The 22591-nt window shown below is 49.4% G+C and overlaps 1 protein-coding gene across 1 annotated transcript in view; it reads left to right on the plus strand.

The window, feature by feature from the left end:
- ARHGEF5 (Rho guanine nucleotide exchange factor (GEF) 5) overlaps positions 1-22591 on the plus strand; it is a 47777-nt gene that overhangs the window by 8032 nt on the left and 17154 nt on the right. The window contains exon 3 of the mRNA XM_006861286.1: positions 13487-14405. Within this exon, the coding sequence (XP_006861348.1) occupies positions 13487-14405 (919 nt within the window). The remainder of the gene's footprint in view (positions 1-13486; positions 14406-22591) is intronic.

Below are 22591 nucleotides of genomic sequence, written 5' to 3' on the forward strand. Positions count from 1 at the left end.
AATCGGAGATGAATTACACTGGCTGAAGCACAAGGTGGAATGCCCGGGCTGTGAAGGGTTTTTATTGATCTAATTGGAGACCGTTCAATAAAAGAGTAACTGCCGCTGGAAAGTGGGAGAAAGGCGAGACCGTCCGCTCCCACAGGTTTAGACTCAGGACCCTAACGGGGCAGGCCTACACTCTCCTGTAGGGTCGCTGCGAGTTGCAACCAACTCAATGGCACCGGGCTGTATCGTTAGGAAAAGTCCTAAGACTTAGAATGAAAAATGGAATCTATAAGTTTGTTCTGTGTTGTCCACATTCTAAATAATGATTTTTAACAGCTAGCATTTATTGACAATTTACCTACAAATATGGTGCTGAGAGACGTGCATCATTACCTTGTTCAACCTTCAGAGCAGTTCTATGAGGTGAACACAATGATATTCATTTCACAAACGAGGAAATGGAGGCACAGAGAGGGTAGCAAACTTTCCTGGGGTCACACAGCTAGAATGTGGTACATTCCGGTTTCTCACCTAAGACCACAAAGCTCTGCTGCCTTCACTGCTTAGATATTCAGATCTTCTTCTGAGGAAATAAGACTAGATCTCTTGAAAATCTATATTATAAAGAGAGAAAATTTTAGCTAACATAGTTTTCAGTGTATGGTCATGGTTGGTGGTTGTGCACTCCCGAGTCACTTCAGGCTCTCAGTGACTCTACATCGAGTTTACAAGGTAGAAAGGCTCATCTTTCAATATACTGTTGTTGTTGTTGTTGTTGTTGTGAAGTGCCGTTGAGTCGATTCTGACCCATAGCGACCCTGTATAGGGTTTCCAAGAAGCAGCTGGTGGGCTTGAACCGCCGACCTTGCAGTTCAAATGGCTTTGCAGTCTGGTGCAAAGGATTGTTCCAGTTCATATATGCCTGGGTTTATTCCAGACAAACGGTGTTTAAACATGTCTCTGTGATCAGTAGATAACTGTGGACAAGTTCTCTCAGTGATACACGTGTCTTACTCTCATTGTTCTGTTGAGTCCGTTCCGACTCATAGTGACCCAATGCATAACAGAACAAAACACTGCCCAGTCCTGCGTCTTCCTCACAATTGTGGTTACACTTGAGCCCATTGCATTGTGCCAATGCTTCGTGTTGGAGTTCTTCCTCTTTTTCGCTGACCCTCCACTTTACTAAGCACGATGTCCTTATCTGAGACTGGTCCCTCCTGAGAACACGTCTGAAGTATGAGAGACAAAGTCTCGCATCCTGGCTTCTAAAAAGCATTCTGGCTGGACCTCCAAAACAGATTTGTTTGTTCTTCCGGCAGTCTGTGGTACTTTTAATATTCTTCTCCAGCACCCTAACTCAAATGCATCAATTCTACGGCCTTCTTTTTTCGTTGTCCAACTTTCACATGTGTATGAGGCTATTGAAAATGCCATGGCTTGGGTCAGATACACCTTAGTCCTCAGACTGACATCTTTGCTCTTGAACACTTTGAAGAGGTTTGGTGCTGTAGATTTGCCTAATGGAATACATTGATTTCTTGACTTCTGATTCCATGAGCATTGATACTGGATGTAAGCAAAATGAAGTCTTTGACTACTTCAACTTTGTTCCAATTTAACACGATGTTATTTATTGATCTTCTGGTGAGGATTTTTTTTCTTTTTTTCTTTACAGTGAGGTGCAATCCATGAAGGCTGTGGTCTTTGATCTTCATCAGTAAATATTTTAAGTGCCTCTTTGCTTTCAGCAAACACATTTGCATCATCTTCACACTGCAGGTTGTTAATGAGTCTTCCTCCACTCCTGATGCCACATTCTTCTTTATACAATCCAGCTTCTCGGATTGTTTGCTCAGCACACAGACGGAATAAGTATGATGACACGCAGCTTTCCTCTTGATTCTAAACCATCCAGTAACCCCTTGTCCTGTTTGAATAATTGTCTCATGAGCACAATTAAGTGTTCTGGAATACCTGTTCTTCACAGTGTTATTCAGAGTTTATCATGATTCACACAGTTGAAAGCACAAACAAACATCTTTCTGGCATTCTCTTCTTTCAGTTAAGATCCAGCTGACGTCAGCACGGATAACCCTGGTCTCATGGCCTCTTCTGAATCCAGCTTGAGTTTCTTTTGATGTGCTGATACAGACATTTTTGAATTATCTTCAACAAAATTTTACTTACATAAGACATTAATGCTATTGTTCAATGATTTCTGCATTCCGTTGGGTCACCTCTCTTTAGAATGGCTAATTAGTCAGGTAGCTTCTTCCAAATTTCTTGGTGTAGATGAGTGGACCCACCCCAGTGCTGATTCAGTTTGTTGAAAGATTGCAGTTTGGATTCTGTCAATTGCTGGAGTCTAGTTTTTCATCTGTCTTCAGCGCAGCTTAGTGTCATTGCGGGTGTTGTATGTCATCTGGTCGTTTCCGACTCACAGCGACCGTGTATAGGGTTTCTGAGGCTATAAGTCTTTACAGGAACAGAAAGTCTCATTTGTTGTTGTTGAGTGCCAACGAGACGGTTCTAACCCACAGTGACCCTGTATAGGGTTTCTGAGGAGCATCTGGTGAGCTTGAACTGCCAACCTTTCAGTTCAAATGGTTTTGAAGTCTGGCGCATTAATGCATAGCGCCACACCAGGACTCCAAAAGTCTTACTAGGGTGTCTTAAAAAGATCCAATCAAAACAGTGGCTTCCAAGTAAATCAGCTGAGCCAGTTCAACTCAAGGCAGTGAGGTAGACTCAGAAAGTTACAGCAGCCATTTGGGGAATTTCAAAGGGATCATCTTGATAGATTTTTAGATTTTCTAGATGGACACAGCATGTTCATTGGTGATTATGAGGGCAGGGTTTTAAGAAAACTGAAAACGGCAGCATGAGGAAAAGCCCAGGACAGTTCCGCTGAGGAATTCTTCTTCACAAGTTTGCCTGGTCATTCTTCAAGGACAGCAAGGACTGTGCAGTGAGGAACCCCAGCCCATACGCACTATAGCTTCACTTTGACCCCTTCAGACTTCTTTTGGTTCCCATCCCTCAGAGAACACTGAAAAGGAACAGGATGTGAGTCCCTCAAGGAAGCCAAGGCTGTCGTCTTGACGTGATGTCAACTGAGGAACTCTTCAGAGCGAACTCAGAGAGGGGGTCGCCACTTTCAGAAGTGTAGGGACCAAGATGGAGGACATGCCAGACAGCAAGAGCTTCACATCTCGATGTTTTTAGTTAATCAAGATTACTATGGTTTTTATAGCAATACTTTTTGACTCACCCTCATGAGGAACAAGAACAAACTCATCCGTAAGACCTAGAACACAGCACTCCCAGATGCAGAAGGCACAGACCCAAGGACACACAGACTGGTGAGCTGTATGTCCACAAATCTAAGCTGAGTGCAGTGAGCCAGGTCTCAGGGGCCTGACATGGCAGGACGTGGAGACTCGGCCCAGCGTGTCCTGGGTGTTGGTTGGCAGGAGAAACAACTTGGAGACTGACTGTACCTAACCTAAGGCAGAGTCACCTCTCCAGCTCACATCCCATTGGCTAGAACCTGGTCACATGGCCATGCAAGCTGCAAGGATGTCTGGGAACTGTGTCTCTTACGTGTACCAAGGGAATCCCTGGGTGGTGCAAACAGTGAAAGGTACAACCTAAAGGTTGGAGGTTCGAGTCTACCAGAGATACCAAAGAAGAAAGTCTACTTCCAGAACCCAGCCATTGGAAACCCTATGGAGGCCAGCTCTACTCTGACGCACATGGGTCACGTGGGGTCCGCAGCTGGTTGTTTCAATGTGGAACGAGAAGAGGACATAGCTCGGTAAGCATCCACCAGTATCTGATACAAGACCAGAGGGCCTCAGGACAATCATAAAGGTCTGGGGCAGGGTTTGGACCTGGAGGTGGAACCAACAGACATCTCCCTTCTCCATAAATCTCCGCCTGCACCCTCCTTGGTACAGACAATTGGTTTTTCTCAATCCAAACCCACTCCCAGACCCCGCTTCAGTGCAGTAATCCCAGCGCTATGCTGAAACCGCTCCCTGAGGGTCCAGCAGATGCTGTTGGTAAAGGCTCCACTCGTCTTAATCCAGGGGGATGCTCTGAGCTTCCAAACAGCTGATGTATATGTGTGACAGCAGTTTGAAAACTGGGAACAACAAACAATGACTTATTCTTAAACCCACAGAATCGCAGTGGGTCAGTTCTGCCCTCTGACCTTCCTTTCCTCCTGTCTTAGTTGCTCTGTGTATTATTCCCCTGAGTTCATAGAGAAGAGCGGTTGTGGGGTGCCACTGAATCAAATCCTACTCATTGTGACCTATAAGGTTGTCTGCGCTGTAATCTTCACACAAGCAGATCCCTAGATCTTTCTCCCAGGGGTGGGTTAGAACCACCAGCCAAGTTAGCAGCCAAGCGCTTAACCACGGCACCACCAGTGTAAAAGAGCAAGAGGGAGTGAAGTGTGTACTTGTTAATACCCACTACAGCTCAGCTTTGAGAAGAGAGCAGGGACAAGACAAAGATAGGACGTCCGAACAAAACCCCTGAGCCAACAGTAAGGCTGCGGAGGACAGAGGCTGAGGAGCTGTCCCCTCTGGGTGCAGAGGACACCCAGCATTCTCTGCCTGGGTATTCGTCCGTCCTCCGCCTTTGGGTATGAAGGTCCAAAGTGAATGTGTGTGGTGGGTGTGGTTTGGTTTGTGGTGTGTGGTGGGTGTGGTCTGTGGCTGCAGCAATGTTGCTGAGAGTAGGATGACCTCAAGACAACTTGTCCTTTTTTGGAACCAACATCTCCTACCCAACATGCCTTTACAGGCTCCCAGAGGCTTGCAGTGACCCTCCCTTGTCTGCCAGAGGATGCCTGGAATTTCTTCCGCAAGACATTCTCTCATTTCACAACCTCAGAGATACTTAGGATCAGCTGCACGTGTTCAGGGCTGGCTGTAAGGGTGCAGGTGTTAGGGGAAGTTTCTGATAAGAGGGGGTGAAATTGTCAGGGGTTCTTCAGCCTCCCTTGCTCCCTACCCTCTCCAGGAATTTAGGATGGGGAGACTTCATCTCACATACTTTGAACAAGTTATCAGGAGGGACCAGTCCTCGGAAAAAGACATCATGCTTGGTAAAGGGGAGGGTCACGGAAAACGAGGAAGACCCCCAATGAGGTGGATTGATGCTGTGGCTGCAACAATGGGCTTAAACACAGGAATGATCGTGAGGGTGGTGGAGGACAGGGCAGTGTTTTGTTCTATTATGCACAGGGTCTCTGGGAGTCAGAACTGACTCAACTATGGGCACCTAACACCCACAGCGATCCAAGTGGCAGAGATAAAAGTTGAAAGCACACAGTGTGAGGGACACACTGGGGGGTCAGCACTGCTGGGGTCTGGCAGGACCGCTATGCAGGGGGATTGGCCAGTGTTCCCGCAATGACAAATACATGTACCGTGTGTCCGAGGAACCCCATTTCCAGGAATATGGAGGCTTCACTGTCAAGGTTATTTATTGCAGTACTGTTAAAAATGCCCAAATATTGGAAGCAGTCTCCACAGGACACTGGGTTAATAAATCACAGTCACTGATCCCGTACAATATGGTGCCGCTGAAAACTATACAAGGCTTGGCGTGCTGATATGGAACAGCCTTTAACCCATACTTTTAAGTGAAAAACCGAAACTTGCACACTTATTTTGTGTAGTGAGCTACCCTGAATGCATTCTGTTTCCTTTGGGTACAACATGGGTTTGGAAATGGTAATGTTACTGCCTCCAGGGGAGAGAGCCAGGAGGTGGCCAACATGAACCAGAGGGAAAATGTACACTCTGCGTCATTTGTCAACATGTCAGTACGTGACGTGTTCAAAATACGATTTTTGAAAAAGTTAAGGCCGATAAAGAAAATAATTCTGCAAAATTCATGCCAAGACCCTAGACAGGCCTGGGGAGAAACTGATTGGAGTCCTGACCCTCTGAAGGAGATCAGTTCCATATTCCAGGCTGACCAAGCCAAGCCAGGGTTCAGAAATGGGCGAGGAGACCGACACTTTCCCCTCCACTCAAATGTCTTTCTTTTTCTTACTTTTTACTCTGAATTGAGTGAGGGTTTACAGAGCAGATCATCAGTTTTACCTTCCTCAAATCATATACTTCATTTTGTTTCAATGTCTGCAATCCCCTCCAGTAACCAGCTATCGCACTTCCTTCCGGATTTTCTTGTTTCCATTCCACCCTCCTTCCCAACCCTTCTGAACTTTGCCCTTAGGTAAATCCTGTCCTTTTGTTAGTGAATGGTAGGTAGACCATTCCATGCTGTTGTCTCCCCTGGAGACCAATGTACTGCTTGGCTGAAACCTGAGCCACAAGGGGGAGCGCAGTTCAGCCTGCAGGGCGACTGAGGGGCACAGTCTCTTTTTGACCAGTAAGCTTGGGGTTTTTTCATAGTTTTGAGTTTGGTTCCACATCATCTACCATTCTATCCAGAGCAGTTGGTTGTGGTAGTAGAACATCACTTTGTTCTTCTGGCCTGAGGTTCATGGAGACAGATGTTCATGTGTTGAAATTAGTCCACTGAGCTAATTGATTTCAAGAGTCTTTGGAGAACTCTAATTTAAAGGTCTTATTGATGCCTTTGAACTAGGGTGTTAGAGAAGAATATTGGAAGAATGAACAAGTGCCTCTTGGAAGAAGTACAACCAGAATACATCTTAGAAGGGAGGCTAAGACTTGGTCTCATGTACCGCAGACATGTCACTAGGAGGGACCAGTTCTTGGAGAAGGGACATCAAGCAGAGGGTCAGCAAAAAGGAGGAAGGCCTCAACGAGATGGATTGGATTAACACAGCGGTTACAACAATGGAGCCAAACACAGTGATGATGGTAAGGACATTCCAGGACCGGGCAGTGCTTTCTGTCCTACAAACTTAATAGCACCTAACAAGGGGAACATTTGCAACTCAACGATTCAATTGATTTATGATTCCTTAATGGAATGATTTTTTCCTGGCTCCATGGGAAGCAACGTTCAAGTTCCAGCAGCGATGGATCCTTCTTGGGCTCCCAGCATACTGTGTTCGCGGCTGGAAGATGGTGACATTCTGGTTCCTGAGTCCTGGGACAATGAACTCAGTCACTTACAAAGCAGGGGACTACCCTGGTCAGAAGAAACAGCGATGCGTCTTCCTTTACTTGTCTTCATTTCCAGGGACGGAGGTGGGAGTCACAGTCACTGAGCTAAATTCATCAGGACAGGACTCCCCCTGAGACTTGGTTCAAACCTATCCAGAAGACACAATCTGAAAGAAATGAGTAAGGCTGGACACAGAATACTGGGTCCTCAGTGTACATGGTTATTCTTAAAATAGAAAACTGCCACTACCTAGGGCTAACTGCCAACCCAGACATAGGATGTGCAGGAGACCTTCTGAGACTCGTGGATGTCAAAGCCAGAAACACCTCCCAAGACCCAGTGTTTTAACAGGTTTCAGAACCACACGGCTTGTGAAATCCAAAAGCATTTGTTTCCACAAGATGGCGCTATAGCTTCTACCAGGTAGAAACCAATTTCCTAAGGAAGGGGACGGCAAGAATATGGGTCTGTGTGGATACCCCTTCTGTCTGGCCCAAAGGTCTGTTGAAGAACACTGAGCATCCATGAGTGGGGGTGGGAGTCCGTTTGGGTTGAGAAGGTGGGGACCGTCCCAGGTAATTAGCCTGTCCGACACACCTCCACACACACCTGAGCTGCTGTCTGAGGCTCCTTGCTTCCCCTTCTCACCTCCCCCGCTAAACGCTGCCAGTCAATGTATATGTGTCCTCTAGTCCCACCTACACCTTCCATCCAGGGGGCAGCACCCCCCACCCCGCCCCTGCTGGGCAGAACATTTCCCATCCACACAGCCCCCATAACCCTTCCTGCCTTTTGAATTGTCTCCTATTGATATGCACCCGAGAGTTGCCTAGTGGCATAGTGGGTTATGAGTGGGGCTGCTAACCACAAGGTGAGCAGTTCGAATCCGCCAGCTTCTCCATGGAAGAAAGGTGAGGCTTTCTACCCCCGTAAAGATTTACAGCCTTGGATAAACCTAGACAGGGTCACGATGAGTCAGAACCGACTTGCCAGTCGGCCGGCATGTTGCAACCAAAAGGTTGCCCGGTGCCTTGGATGAATGGTCTAGAGAACTCCTTCAGAAAAATCAGCAACTGATAACCCTATGGAGCATCATCCTAGTCTGACACACAGGGGCCAAAGGTCAGTCTGCATGACAGCAACTGATTCGTTGTGATTTTATATATATTTCCCACAAAGTTTGTAGAAAAATTGAATTAAAAGACAATGGAATTTTCCCACCAACTTTTTAAAGCCCCCTTGTGTATGTATGTATAAAGGAGTCCCGGTAACATAGTGGATTATGAGCTGGGCTGCTAACCACAAGGTCAGCAGTTCGAAACTACCAGTCACTCCATGGAAGAAAGATGAGGCTTTCTGCTCCAATAAAGATTTACAGCATTGGAAACCCTATACAGGGTCGCTACGAGTGGGGACCGACACAGTGGTACACCATCACTGTATAAGTCAACAAGTATTGGTACCAGGGTTCTGGCTCATACATTCACAGCTTGGTTCCAAACAACGTGTTTAAACATCTCTCTGCGGTCAGTGGATGGCCGCAGACAAGTTCTCTCAGTGAGATGCACTTGTCTTTGTCTCTTCAGGACGCCTTCAGAACAAGGACCAATCAAAACAGCGGCTTCCCAGGGGGTCAGCTGGACCAGTTACATTCAAGGCAGAGAGGTCAGCTCAGAAGGTTCTGGTGATTGGGGGGATTCTACAGGGGTCATCTTGACAGACTTTCTCAAAGGACAGAGGATGATCACAGGGGCTTATTTTGATGACATTTTAAGAAAACTGAAGACTATATTGGTGAGGAAAAGGCTGGGAGAGTTACGAGTAATTTTCTCTTTCACAGTGCACCAGTTCATTCTCCGAGGGCAGCAAGGGATGTCCGGCGAGAATTGTTTTTTGAGAAATCTTAACCCATCCACCCTAGAATCCTTATCTTGCCCTTTCCGGCTTGTTTTTATTCCTCAAACTCAAGGAATTTGAGTCCATACCAAAACTGCTGTTTTTTGATGTGGGGTAAATCAGAGTGTAGCATTCTTTGGGGAGGATTAGTGAGAAGGAACCACCTTTAGAAATGTATAGACCTAGATGTGGATGAAGGGCAGATCAAGAATCAGTAGCTTTATACGATGATGTTTTGTTTAATAAAAGGTCTCTGTGATTTTGCAGCAATCATTTTTTTACTTCCTGTTAGGTACCATCGAGTCTGTACCGACGCACAGTGACCCCACCGCACAACAGAAAGAAACCACTCAGTTCTACGCCACTCTCACAAGTATGTTTGAGCCCATTTTTGTAGCCACGGTGTCAATTCATCTCATTGAAGGTCTCTGTCTTTTCTTTGACCCGGGACCTCACCAAGTCCAATCAAAACAGGGACTTGGTGTTTGTTTCTGCTGAGCTAGTGAAACTCACAGGAGAGGTCAGCTCAGAAGGTTATGGTGTCTGTTTAGGGGAATTCCAAAGGAATCTTGATGGATTTTCAGAAGGAACACAGGATGATCATGGGGGTTTATGATGGAGTTTTAAGAAAATTGAAAACTATATTGATGAGGAAAAGGCCATGAAAGTTGTGCTGAGAATTTTTTTTTTTTTCCATCACAACAATGCATTTGCTTATTCTTTAAAAACAGCAAGGACTGTTGCACAAGAATTTCTGAGGGAAACCTCACCCCATCCATCCTACAGCCCTGATTGTGTCTCTTCAGACTTCATTTTGTTCCCCAAACCCAAAGAACACTGAAAAGGAATACAATCTGCATTTTTCCAATATGCCAAAACTCCCATTTGACATGGTGTAGATCAAAGAGCGAAGAATGCCTTGGTGGAGGGTTGGAGAGGTGGAAACAGAGGTGCACAGAGCTGGGTGGAGGTTATGTGGAGAAACAATAGCTTCTCCACATTTTGATATTTTTGTTTAATAACTCTTTCTATGATTTTGGAGTACCACTTTCTGACTTACCCTTGTCTATATTCAGGAAGACGAGCAAGTGGAAGATGGACATTTGTACCTGTGGACACTGAGGTTGGACAGGCCGCCTTGAGGGACAGAGGACTGTGGCCAGCGACTTCGTATCGTCAGCAGGAAAAGGCAGTGCTGGAGTGACCAGGCAGGACTGAGGTCTTGTCAGTGTTTGAAAGAAATGGCAAGTCATTGTGGGCTTTCACCTCCCACTGTCTACTCCCACAAAGGTTTCAGCCTTGGGACCCCTATGGGACAGTTCTAGTCTGCCCTAGAGGGTCCCTACCGGGTGGCTAGGAATTCAAAGCGAGTCGATGGCAGTGGGTTTGGGGGTCTTTTCAAGGATCCCTGGTTAAAGCACTTGGCTGGTAATGGAATGGTGGGTGTTTTGAACCCACCTGGGGAGAAATATGTGGGAGTCTGCTTTGGTGGAGATGCCAGCCGTGGCCAGCCCATGGGACAGTTCTACTCCGTCCTCCATGATCACGATCAGTGAGTTTGATGTTTGGGGTTTCATATGCATCAGAAGCCACACTACACAAACCCAGACTCCTTCTTACAATGACAGGAGAAGTCCTGTGTGCTATTCGGCTGTCCAGAGACGACAGGACAACAAAAGGGCTGAGTAAACATGGTGGCAGAACACTGGGCTTTAAGCTCCCAGCTGAGAAAGTGTTGGAATCCTAACTGCCTCTTCCTACCAGCCCAACAGCTAGTGTTGTATGCACAGGGGTGCGAACCCACACATAGACACACACTGCTGTCGACTCGATTCCAACTCACAGTGACCCCGTAGCACAGAGAAGAGCTGCTCCGCTAGGCGTCCAAAGCTGAACACCCTTACGGAAGCAGACGGCCTCATCGAACTTCTGCAAAGGGGCTGGTGGATGTGAACTGCTGACCTAATGGTTAGTAGCCAAGCACTGAACCACTGTGCCACCAGGGCCATCGAATCGATTCCGGCTGACAACAACCTGACAAGACAGAGCAGAATTGCCCTGGATGGTTTCCAAGGCTGAAATCTTTAGGGAAGCAGACTGCCTTAACTTCCTCCTGCATAGCAGCTAGGGGCTCTGAGCCACTGTTAGCATCCGAGTGCTTACCTCAGTGTGCTACCAGGGAGCCTATCTTATACCAACAAGAATATACTACCACGCATAAGCAAGCAAACACATACACAGAAGCAAGATACAACAAAACTAAAGAAGGCTGAAAAAGAGTAAGGAAGGCCAACTGGAAAATAAGAATTCAAGAGATAAGCCCTTCCATCATCAACTCCCATTTCCAAAGCATCTGTGCGAGGCAGCTTATAATTTGTTGTTGAGCTGTACTCTTCAATTAAAAGGGGCAACTGTGTGCTTTACCATTTCCTCACACTAGCACTTCTGTTAAGAATGTTTGTCACTAATGTACAATTTTCATCCCCCTATATCGCCTGACCCAAGCCATGGTGTTTTCAATAACCTCATATGGATGCGAAAGCTGGACAGTGAATAAGGAAGATCGTAGAAGAATTGATGCCTTTGAATTGTGGTGTTGGAGGAGAATACTAAAGTGCCATGGACAGCCAAAAGAACCAATAGATCTGTTTTGGAAGAAGTGCAGCCAGAGTGCTCCTTGGAGGCCAAGATGGCTAGGCTTCGTCTTTCATACTTTGGACACATTGTCAGGAGGAAACAGTCACTGGAGAAGGATGTCATGCTGGGTAAGGTGGAGGGTCAGAGAAAAAGAGGAAGACCCCCAACAAGATGGATCAGCCAGGTGGCATCATTGATGGCGTCAAGTGTGGCGGCGGTAGTGAGGTTGGCCCAGGATCGGGCAGTGTTTCGTTCTGCTGTGCATGGGGTCGCTATGAGTCGGTTCCGACTTGATGGCACCTGACAACAACAACAATGTCTTCAGAAACTGGAAACAGCATCCTCAGGGAGAAATGCCATCTGAGATGTAGTCTCCTACCCCAAAATCCTTCAATCAGCAGTCACCTGAAGTTCTAACACTCACTGAGGCTCTCTCCTCTCTCGGGGTGAGTTTGATGCCACCCTGTGTCCTCTTGGAGGTCAAAGGGAAACCAGCATCTCCCTTTGGTCCCTGATCTTAATTGGTACGAGCTGGGAATTCATGAAAAAGCCTGGTACATCTGCTGTGTAAGCAGTGGACTAGTGGACCCCACCCTTTGTACAATAAAACCCAAACAAGCAAGCAAATCAAGTGTCCTGAAACTCCACCATTACTCATGACGGGCCCAGGTATGCTCTACGGGGTTTCCAGTGACGCGGTCTTTAGAAACAGATTGCCAGGCCTTTCCTCTGCAGCACCTCTGAATGGGCACCAGTCACCAACCCTTCAGATGGGAGTCAAAAATTGTCCCCATTCACACCACCCGGGGATTTGTACACATTGAGGAAACCAAAATTAAACCAACCTGCTTTCATCGAGTCAGTTCCACCTGTGGTTTAAGCTCACCAACTGCTCCTTGGAAACCCAGTACAGGGTCGCTGTGTGTCGAATCGACTCGACAGCACACAGCAACAACAAAGACTAGACGTAGGATCAGCACTGGACTGCAAGGTCGGTGGTTCAAACTCACAAGGCACTCTGGAAACTCTCTATAAGGTCAGTATGAGTCAGACCTGATTCAACAACAACAATGACTAAATGTTGTTTTGAAGTGGCGCTGAGTCACTTCTGACTCATGACCATATGTCCAACCAACCGTTATGAGATCTGAGCCCAGTCTGATGCCACTGTGTCAATCCATCTCATTGGGGTCTTCCTCTCTTTCTCTGACCCTCCACTTTATCAATCATGAAGTCCTTCTCCAGGGACTGGTCCCTCCTGATAATATGTCTGAAGTATGAGAGATGAAGTCTGGCCATCCTCACTTATAAAGAGCATTCTTGTCGTACTTCTTCCAAGACAGATTTGTTTGTTCTTCTGGGAGTCCCTGGTATTTTCAATATTCTTCTCCAACACGGTAACTCAGATGAGCAATTCTTCTACAGTCTTCCTTATTCACCGTCCAACTTTCACATGCATAGGAGGTTACTGAAAATAATCATCTTGGGTCAGGTGCACCTTAGTCCATGGCAATATGCACATACCTTCACAGAAGGTAACGAAGGTGTGCTACAAGTCTGGGTAGCCTTTGTACTTCTTAAACCTCAGTCCTCCCACACATGACTTGCTATCTCAGAGAATGGCTCCTGTTAAAACTTTTGAGTTAGTATCAAATTCCTTTCATCAGCAAAATACTGCGCATCAGAGCCACCTGTAAAGAGCAAAACTTTCCGGGGCCCAAGTGAACCCAGAAAACTGAAGCCCATGGTTACAAGACATCAATGGGTGCTGCTCTCCTCTGACCCCGCCCCATACACCCCAAACTTTCTGTTCCAGCGGCTCCCTCTCTCCCCTTCCCAGACCACACCCACCCATCTGTCCCCTCTTCCCTGCCTGGTCCCCTGGTATCCTGCTTTGCCCCGTCCCCCCTCCTACTCCTGAGACCTTCGTGGTCCTGCCCTCTGCCCTCCAGCCTCCCTCAGTCTCGGACTCGGCCCACGTCCCTTCTCTTAGCCCCTCCCCCTGCATTCAAGCCCCCCTGGACCCCTGTTCGCGGTCCCCTGGACCCGGATCCTCACTTGTCCCCTGTTCTGCATTCAACCCCCCGCGATCCCCAGACCCCTTCTGCCTCTCGATCGAGCCCCAGCCCCCTGACCCCTTTAACCCAGCTGCCCCTCTGCCCCCCGTTCTGTATCCAAGCCCCCTGGCCCCCCTGCGCCTCCTGCCGGGCTCTCCAGCTCCCCGGCCTTGGGCGCGCCCGGCCCGCGCTGACGCCGCCGCCTCGGCACCAATGAGGCCCCGCGCGGCTGCCCCTCCCCCGGGAAGGTGTGCCCAGGTCTCCTCACCTGGAACTCCCGGCCGGCCCCTCCCTCGGCGGCCGCCGGGCCTGCGCGGGACTCCCGGGCGCGGACCCTCGCGGGCGGCATGTGAGCGGCCGGCGGGCAGGTCGCCGCGGGTCGCCGGCCGGCAGGTGAGGGCGCGGGCGAGGGGCGCGGTCACGACCACCTGCCGGGCGGCCGGAAACGGGGCACGCGGGCCGCCTGGGGGTGCGGGGAGCCCCGGGCCGGGCAGGAAGGGGAGGGAGCCTGGGAACGCGCTCCCGAAAAGTGCGCTTCCGGCCGGCCTGCCGCGGAAGTGGGCGCCTGTCTGGGTGCTCGCCGTCCCCCGGGGTCGCACCGAGGCCAGGCGGGGCAGCCCCTGGGGAGGATGGCCGAAACCCCCTTCTAGAAAAGTCCGTGGGACGTGCGTCCTCGTCCTCTTCTCAGCGGCCGGGCCCCTAGTACGTGTTTGCGAACTTGTGTATGTGTGTGTGTGTTTGCGCACACCTCTCTGGCAGCAAGTGGCCCCCCAGAAATGAAGCCCCCACCCGAGGGTCACGGGCGGGAGCGCCACGAAGCTCCTTGTTAGCCCAGTGCTGGGCAGGGAGGGGAGCCCAGGCCTGGGGTTTGTGGGGGGCGGGACCGGGGGGGGCGGGCAAACACCCTTTGTGGCTCCCCACTCCACCAGCCTGCCCTGAGGCCTGGCCTCAGCCGTGTCTCCTGAACCCCACATTTGCCACTGTCTCCCCACAAGTGACCTCTGGTCAGGACTGATGTCAGATCCAGGGAGGGTGTGTCCGGGGCTGTGAGCAGGCTGACTCGTCCTTCCTGGCTTCCTCCTTCCTGGCTTCCCCACCCCAGCTCAGGTCTGCCATCCTCGCAGCTCCCGTGAAGGACCCGCCCACAGCTGACCTCCTGAGTGGCCTCCTTCACAGACCTCGGGGTGAGCCCTCCCCATGCTGGTCATTGGTTGAACAGTCTGAGGGGGCTCTTGGGGGCCAGGATGGGGAGTGGGGTGTTGGGAGAAGGCATGTACCTGAACTAGCCGGTTTCTAAGGCTCCACCCAGTCTTTTGGACCCCTAGCCTGTGCGGGGTCCCTGAGGTCAATTGTGGTTCCTGTGGGGCAGACAGGACACGTCATCATGGGGTCTGGAGGGGTCACGTTGGCAGGGGCTGCTCACAGAGGTGAACACAGACAGATGACGTGCACTGTCTGGCGGAGATGGGTGGGTCACCTATGGTATCTGTGCAGTGGGAAGACAAGAGCTGGTCAGCCAGATCGTCCCCTAGAGAACCAGAAAAAGGTCACCCTCAGGGTCTGTGTGAAGAAGTGGATGGACCACTGACACGTATGGAAACCTTGCGGGCAGATTGGGGCACAGGTCTGCTGCCATGAGGGGTGAGCACTGCTTGTCTGAGCCCCCCTCCCCACCCTCAGGGCAGTCGTGATGTGACGTGTGCAGAGATTCCCACAAAAAAATCCTGCTCCCCTCAAGTTGCTTTGGACTCATAACCACCCCATAGGGTGCAGGAGATTCGCTCTACACGATTTCCAAAGCTGTAGCTCTCAGTGTGTGCTGACAGCCTCATCTTTCTCCTATGGAATGACTGTGGAGATTGATTTATGGAGCTTTTGGTTAGCACTTCAGTGCTTAACCCACTGCATAGCCAGGATGCCTGTGCAGATACTGTTGTTGTTGTTGTTAAGCACCATTGAGTCGATTCCGACCCATAGCGACCCTGTACAGGGTTTCCGAGGCTGTAAATCTTTACGGGAGCAGAAAGCCTCATCTTTCTCCCGCGGAGCGGCTGGTAGTTTTGAACTGCTGACTTTGGGGTTCGCAGCCCGATTCGTAACCACTACGCTACCAGAATTCGTTTACTAGAAATGGACAAACATTGTTTGCTGCTGGCAGGCAGAGCTCCCGCCCGAAGTGGGAGGGTACAGGGTTTGATGCTCAGTGGTCCAGAAAGCCTCACTTATTTGGTAACATTTGTAGTGCGTGCACCTGGATGGTGTATTTAACTAAACACTCAACTAGTACCCAAAATGTGGGCGCTGCAGAAGAAAGGCCTGGCGATGTGTTTCCAAAAAGTTCCAGCCAAGGAAACCCTATGAGCAGTTTGACTCTGCCCTGTCACGCAACTATGAGTTGGATTTTGGAGTTCGGGTGCTTTGAGGACAAAGCATGGGGTGCTGAGTGGGAAGCAGAGGGCCGGAGTCACACTGAGGTGGGTGACGAGAGACTGCTGGCTACCACGTCTGTCTCCTTGGGCCCTCACAGTGTCTGGAGTGCATTCTATTCCGGGACCTTGCAGTTTGCGCTGGGAGTCAGCTCCCTAGGAAGGCTCCCTGCCACCTAGATGGTCTCTGGGCCTCCTGTCGGAGGTCTCAGCACATAGTCCTTAGCTGTTGAGTGATGCCAGTGTATGAGCTTCTGAGGCTGCCTTGGGTGGCTTGTTGTTAAGTGCTGTTGGGTTTGAAGTGACGTTGTAGTCCTGCGTTTATCCTACATTGCCACACTAGAAGGCCCTTGGTGGCTTCTTCTTGTTACGTGCCGTCGAATTGGTTCTGACTCACAGCAACCCTGTATACGGTTTCCGAGGAACTGGTGGATTTGAACCAACAAGCTTTCGGTTAGCAGTCCAGTGCTTATCCGACAGTGCCACCCCAGGACTCCCCTGGGTGTCCCACAAGAGCAGACGTGCTTTCTCTCACTGCCTTGGAGACTGGGTTGTGTGGGAGGCTCCCCAGCTCTCCTGGCTTGTGGGGCCCCTAGGTGTTGCTGGGCCGATAGCTGCATCTTCCCGTGGCCCCCTTCCTCTTTCCGCTGTGTGTCTTCCCTTTCTATGAGGACACCCTCAGATGGAGCAGGACGCTCTCTGTGTGACCTCACATTAACTGGTCACACTCCCAGCGCCAGGGCTTCGGACTTCATCCTAAGTTTGGGGGATATAATTCGGTCCCTAGCAGTCAGAGGTGGTTCACTGCATGTGTGTGTGGTGTGCGTGTGTGTTGGGCATACACGTGTGCTTGGGGGGCAGGTACATATCTGTCTGTGTGTGCATATGTGTGTCAGCAAGCCAGCAACACTCTCAGGGCGTCAGTGTTGATTATAGCAGTGTGGACTGCTCCGTAGCATTGCTGAGACCATACTTAGTGTATGGTGGGTATGTATACATATGTGTATGTATGTGTGTGCATGTTTGGTGTGTTGGGGCATGTGTATGTGTACACTTGTGTATATGATGGTGTGTTGAGAGTGTGTATATATGTGTGTACATATGTGTGTGTGCTGCTTAAGGATGTGTGTTTGTAAGTGTGTGTGAGTGCATGTTGATGTGTGTTGGGTTTGTGCGTGTGAGTGCACGCATGTGTGTGTGTGCATGCATGTGTGTATGTGTGCTCTGAATTATTAGTAAGTGCCATCGAATTGGTTTCGATTTGTGGTGGTGCTGGTGGTGGTAGTGTGCCGTGGAATCGATTCTGACTCATATTGGGTTTCCAAGGAGTGGATGGTGAATTTGAACTGCCAAACTTGTAGTCCAGTAGGGGTGTGCATCCATAAGGGACATGTGTGTTGGCATGTGTGTGTGAACATATGTGTGTGTGCGTGTATGCGTGTTGACTACATAGAGGAGTAGGTGTGCTGACCGTGGACCTTCAGTCTGGGCCAGACAGGTGTAGTTCAGGAGCTCAGTGGGCTCCATCCGGGGTCCCCAGGCTTGTGCACAGCCCACTTTCCTACTGCAAAGCCTGGGGCATACAGCAGACAGAGGGTCCCCTGGGCTCACCTGTCCCGTTTGTTATGGGATGAGCCGGTGTCCAGTTCATTGCTCCCAGTTTCCTCTCTGCTAATAGAGCAGAGCTTTAACATTCTCTGAAGGTCCTGGTGGCTCCAAAACTCAAATTCTCTCTCTTACAACTTTCCTCTCTCCCTTCCTCATCAGTAGTTGTTGTTGTTGTTGTTGTTAACTGCTTTAGAGTCAGCTCCAACTCATAGCAACCCTGTGTAGGTATTTGCGGCTTTTTTAAATCTTTGCGGGAACAGGAAGTCTCATCTTTCTCCCGTAGAGCGATTAGTGGGTTTGAACCGTGGACCTAGTAGTTCCCAGTCCAGTGCTTATCATACGGAACCACTGCACTCCCAGCGATAACTGTACCTAGCCCCTGTATAAGGAAGTCGGGAGGTACTATGGTATAGCACTGACCTGCTAGCCTCAAGGTCAGCAGTTCAAGCCCACCAGCCACACCTTGGAGAAGGATGAGGCTTTCTGTTCCCATAAAGATTGGCAACCTCGGAAGTCCTACCCGGGGACTTACATACATGAGTCGGAATCGACTCCACAGCAGTGAGTGAGCGGGCACCTATACAAGGAATCTTAGTGCTGCAGTTGGTTAAGCACTTGAATTAATTTCTGCCACAATTTCCAGTGTAGCTCAACAGAATATAGTTGGGCTTTTGCAGTAATAATTCCATTCGGATGGATCTTAAAATGAGATTGGTGAGAGGAGTCAGGGGAGGGACTCAAGCTCCTCACTTGCCCAGAATTTACCATCGTCTCTGAAAGGCTTATAGACAAGTTGGCTCTCTTCCACTGTGCCATCCCAACATACCTTCCCCTACCCCGGTGTAGTCTATATTAGCAGGTTGGCTTAGAGGAATCAGCTGCTATGTGAGGGGATTTTGTTTCTTTTTTAAAACAACCTGTTTTCTTATTTGCCTTCTTCTTAATCTGAAAGTTCAATCAACTGAACATCTTTATCCTTCTCTCCCCACTTCACCTATATAGTGAGGCTATGGGGTAGGAGAAACACGCATGTCCCTTTCCCTTCCCCACCCCCAGATCTCCCACTCTTAGCCACCTTTTCTGTCACAAGGAGCCGTTTGCTGTCTGTGACCCTAAGAGCACACTGCACGGGGGACTTAGCCCATCCCAGTCGGCCTCACTCTTGGATCCTCTTGTCCTCTTCTGCTCTTTTCCTTGCTGCTCTGTTTCTCGGTGCAGTATGGGTAATAGAACTGCCATGGACTTTTGGGGACCTTTTCATTGTTTTCTCTCTATAAAAACACTAAACATCCAATTCCAGAGACCCCAAAAAAATCCCACTTTTCCCCAGACCTTTTCTGTTTCTTTCTCTCTTATTAATGCTTTTAAGAGCAAATGAATTTTTTATATAAATAAAAGTTTTGAAAGTGTTAAAAAAAAAAAGGTCAGTGGTTTGAAGCCACCGGCTACTCCACTGGAGAACGACATGGCCCACGTAGAACTCTGTGAGAGTGCTGCTCTGTCCTGCAGAGTGGGAATCACCCTGTCAGCAGGCAGTGGGTTTCACCGCCCCCCACCCCCCACCCCCACAGCCCCTGTGAGTTGTCAGAGAGACCTCTCTGTCACCGTCTTCGGACATCACTGGAATTCCACAGACAGCCTGAGAAACATCCCTCAGGGTCACTGTGAGTCGGTACTGACTCAACAGCCCACAGTGGCAGCAAAATTCAATGGCGGAAATATTTGATCTCCTCATTAAAGACACAAAAGTGAACACTCTAATTAATTATTTCTACAGTTACCTTAAAACTAGCATGATGATAAAATCCGGAAAAACTTGGAACTGGATCTCTTAGCGCCTTGTTCTCTCTTCATCTTTACTGAGGGCCGGCACATTGTCCCACTCAGGGGTTGGACAGACCTGGGCTCTGTGGTGTTCAATACAAGCTGGCTGCAGCATGAAGCTACAAGGGCCAACGAGAAGGAGAGGCTTTGGGCAGCAGCTGAGAAGAGAGTTCAAGGGAGTCCTGAACGGGGAGGGGCACTGAGGAGACTAAATGTGGGGTGTAGAGGGGACACACGGGGTGCTGATGAGTGCCGAGGGTCCTGGAGGACAGACTTATATGAGACCACCAAAGTATTCGAAGCTATAAGTGGTGGATTGGAAACTCCGTCAGGCGCTGTGGAGTTGGGGAGTTGGACCAGAGTAGGAAGAGACACAGAAGACCATGCCCAGGTGTACCAAGGAGCAGTGCCTGGGCAAGGGAGAGGAGCGTGGGCAGGACCTCTCAGTGGAGATGGACAGAAGTGGGCAGACTCGAGGGACAGTTGTTGTTAAGTGTCGTCGAGTCGGTTTTGACCCACAGCGACCCTGAACAGGGTTTCCGAGGCTGTAAATCTTTACAGGAGGGACAGTTAGGGGCCACGGATGGACTTGGTTGATAGATCTGAGGGCTGTGGGCAAGGAAGAAAACAGGAATTTCAGTCTGAAAGCTGTGGACAGTACATAGCATGGGCCAGGTGTGGGGCTGGGTTGGAGTGGTACACGAGGTGGGGTTCTTGGTCTCAGAAAGCACACCATCTGTTGGTTGATAAAGGTGATGTCTTCATGTCCTGGGGCTGCCATCATAAAATGCCCCAAAGAGGGTGCCTGAGAACCGACACTTACTGCCTCCTAGCTGTGGGGGCTGGGAGTCCAAATTTGGGTGTCTGCCAGGTCGTACGTACTCACTGGGTCGGGCTCTAAGGAGAGACCCTTCCTTGTCTCTGTCTGCCTCGGGTGGCCCCAGACATTCTGTGGTTTATAGACAGACCCTCTATGTCTGACTCTGTTGTCCCTAGCCCCGTCCTCACTCCAGTCTTACGGATCAGACAGTATCCCCAAAGACAGCTTCCTTATGGCCAGACGAGGCCACCTTCACAGATGGTGGAGCTGAGATTTCACAGGTCTTCTTGGAGGACACAATCCATCCTGTAAGTCTCTTGCTGTCAAGCTAATTCCAACTCCTAGTCACCCCACGTGTGGGGCAGAGTAGACCTGCTCCACAGGGCTTTCTTGGCTACAACCTTTACAGAAACAAGCTATCCAGGTCTTTCTCCCATGGGGCTGCTGGTAGATTCAAACCTTCAGTCTTTAGATTAGTGCAGCAGCAGCTGTGTGCTCTGGAATCCACGCCAATTGTGTACAGAGTTTCCAACACTGCAAATCTTTACAGGAGCACAAAGCCTCATCTTTCTCCTGTGGAGTGGCTTGTGGACTTGAACCACTGACCTTGTGGTTAGCTGACCAATGCAAAACCCACTAAGCTGGTAGACAAGTGCAGAATGCCTGTACCCTGCAGCAACCTCCATTCCATCCGTAACAGGTGCTAGGTCAAAAGATGAATACAGTTCTGTAATTATCATCGCATAAGTGTAGCAAAGACTCATGGTATAGCGCTGTGGATCAATACTGGACTGTGAACCACAAGATCAGCAGTTCAAACCCACCAGATGCTTCTTGAAAACCCTCTACAGGGTCACTATGAGTTGGAACCAAGTCCACGGCACTGAAAACAAGTAACAAAGCACAATAAAGTTCAGTTTAACCCAGTTTAAAAGTTGGGGACAATTTAAGGGAGCTTCACTAGGAAGATGTACTCACACACACATATACAATACAAGAAAGTATTTCTAGCATTAATTGTTATGTGCCGTCAAGTCGGCTGGTGAGCTTGAACCGCCAACCTTACAGTTCAAACAACTTTGCAGTCTGACGCATTAACCCACAATGCCACACCAGTAGTGGTGAACATTGTCTAGTAAGTACTGTTGAATCGGTTCCAACTCATAGTGACCCTGTATAAGGTTTCCAAGTAGCAGCTGGTGAGCTTGAACCTCTGTCCTTGTGGTTCAAAATGACCTTACAGTCCAGCACCCTAACCCACAGTGCCACACCAGGACTCCCATCTAGAAACATTTGAAACAAGGATCCTAGAACCTCCTTTGGAATTGACATCATGAAGAGGTAGTGGATGATAGCCTAGTGGTCCTTACCGGGGCCAGGTTGGAGAGGAATCTTTAGATACTAGGTCTGAAGAGCTCCTGTTAGAAGTTTGAAGGAAGAGGATGTGAGAATGTTGAAATCCCAGTGGAGCGATTTCAGCCGAGAGGGAACACGGAAGGTCCCTGAAGGACTGTGATTCAAGATGGTGCTTGGAAACTCTTTGTACTCTCCAAGGAAGGGAGATGGAGACGCTGGAAAGCAATGCCGGCCACTCTGCAGTTCTAGCTACAAGACCTAGAAACAGATTTGTGAAGCAGGGGGTGAGAAGATTGGAAGGCTGGAGACTGGAAGATTGTTGTGGGGCAGGGAGTGGAAGACGTGGACAGAGCACAGCTGTGAGGACCTAGTTAGAGCTGGTAATGGTCATTGGGCATTGTGTTCCCTCCGGTTGATTCCGACTTCGAAACCCCACGTGACAAAGTAGAGCTGCCCCGTGGGGTTTCCTAGGTGGTCATCTTTGCAGGGGCAGACCACAACATGTTACTGTGGAGCTTCTGGGGGTGCTCAAACCACCTCCACTTTTCGGGTAGCAGCCAAGCGCTTGATCGTGGAGCCACCTGGTTTGAGTGTTGTTAGGTACCCTTGAGTCAATCCTGACTCATCAAGACCCCATGTGACAGAGGAGAACTGCCTCACAGGGTTTCCTAGGCTGTTATCTTCACGGGAGCAGGTCCCGGGTGTAGCTGGGTGGGTGCCACCACCAGGGTTTCTGACAACCATTCCTACTGTGGTGCATGTCACCGTGACAGCCTCTAACATGGAAGCAAACTCATTAATGAATGAATAGCTAGTCTCTGCTAGAGACTGTGGGACGTGCAGAGATGTAAATA

The sequence above is a fragment of the Chrysochloris asiatica genome, unplaced genomic scaffold (genome assembly GCF_000296735.1).
Source record: "Chrysochloris asiatica unplaced genomic scaffold, ChrAsi1.0 scaffold00041, whole genome shotgun sequence".
Taxonomy (NCBI): Eukaryota; Metazoa; Chordata; class Mammalia; order Afrosoricida; family Chrysochloridae; genus Chrysochloris; species Chrysochloris asiatica.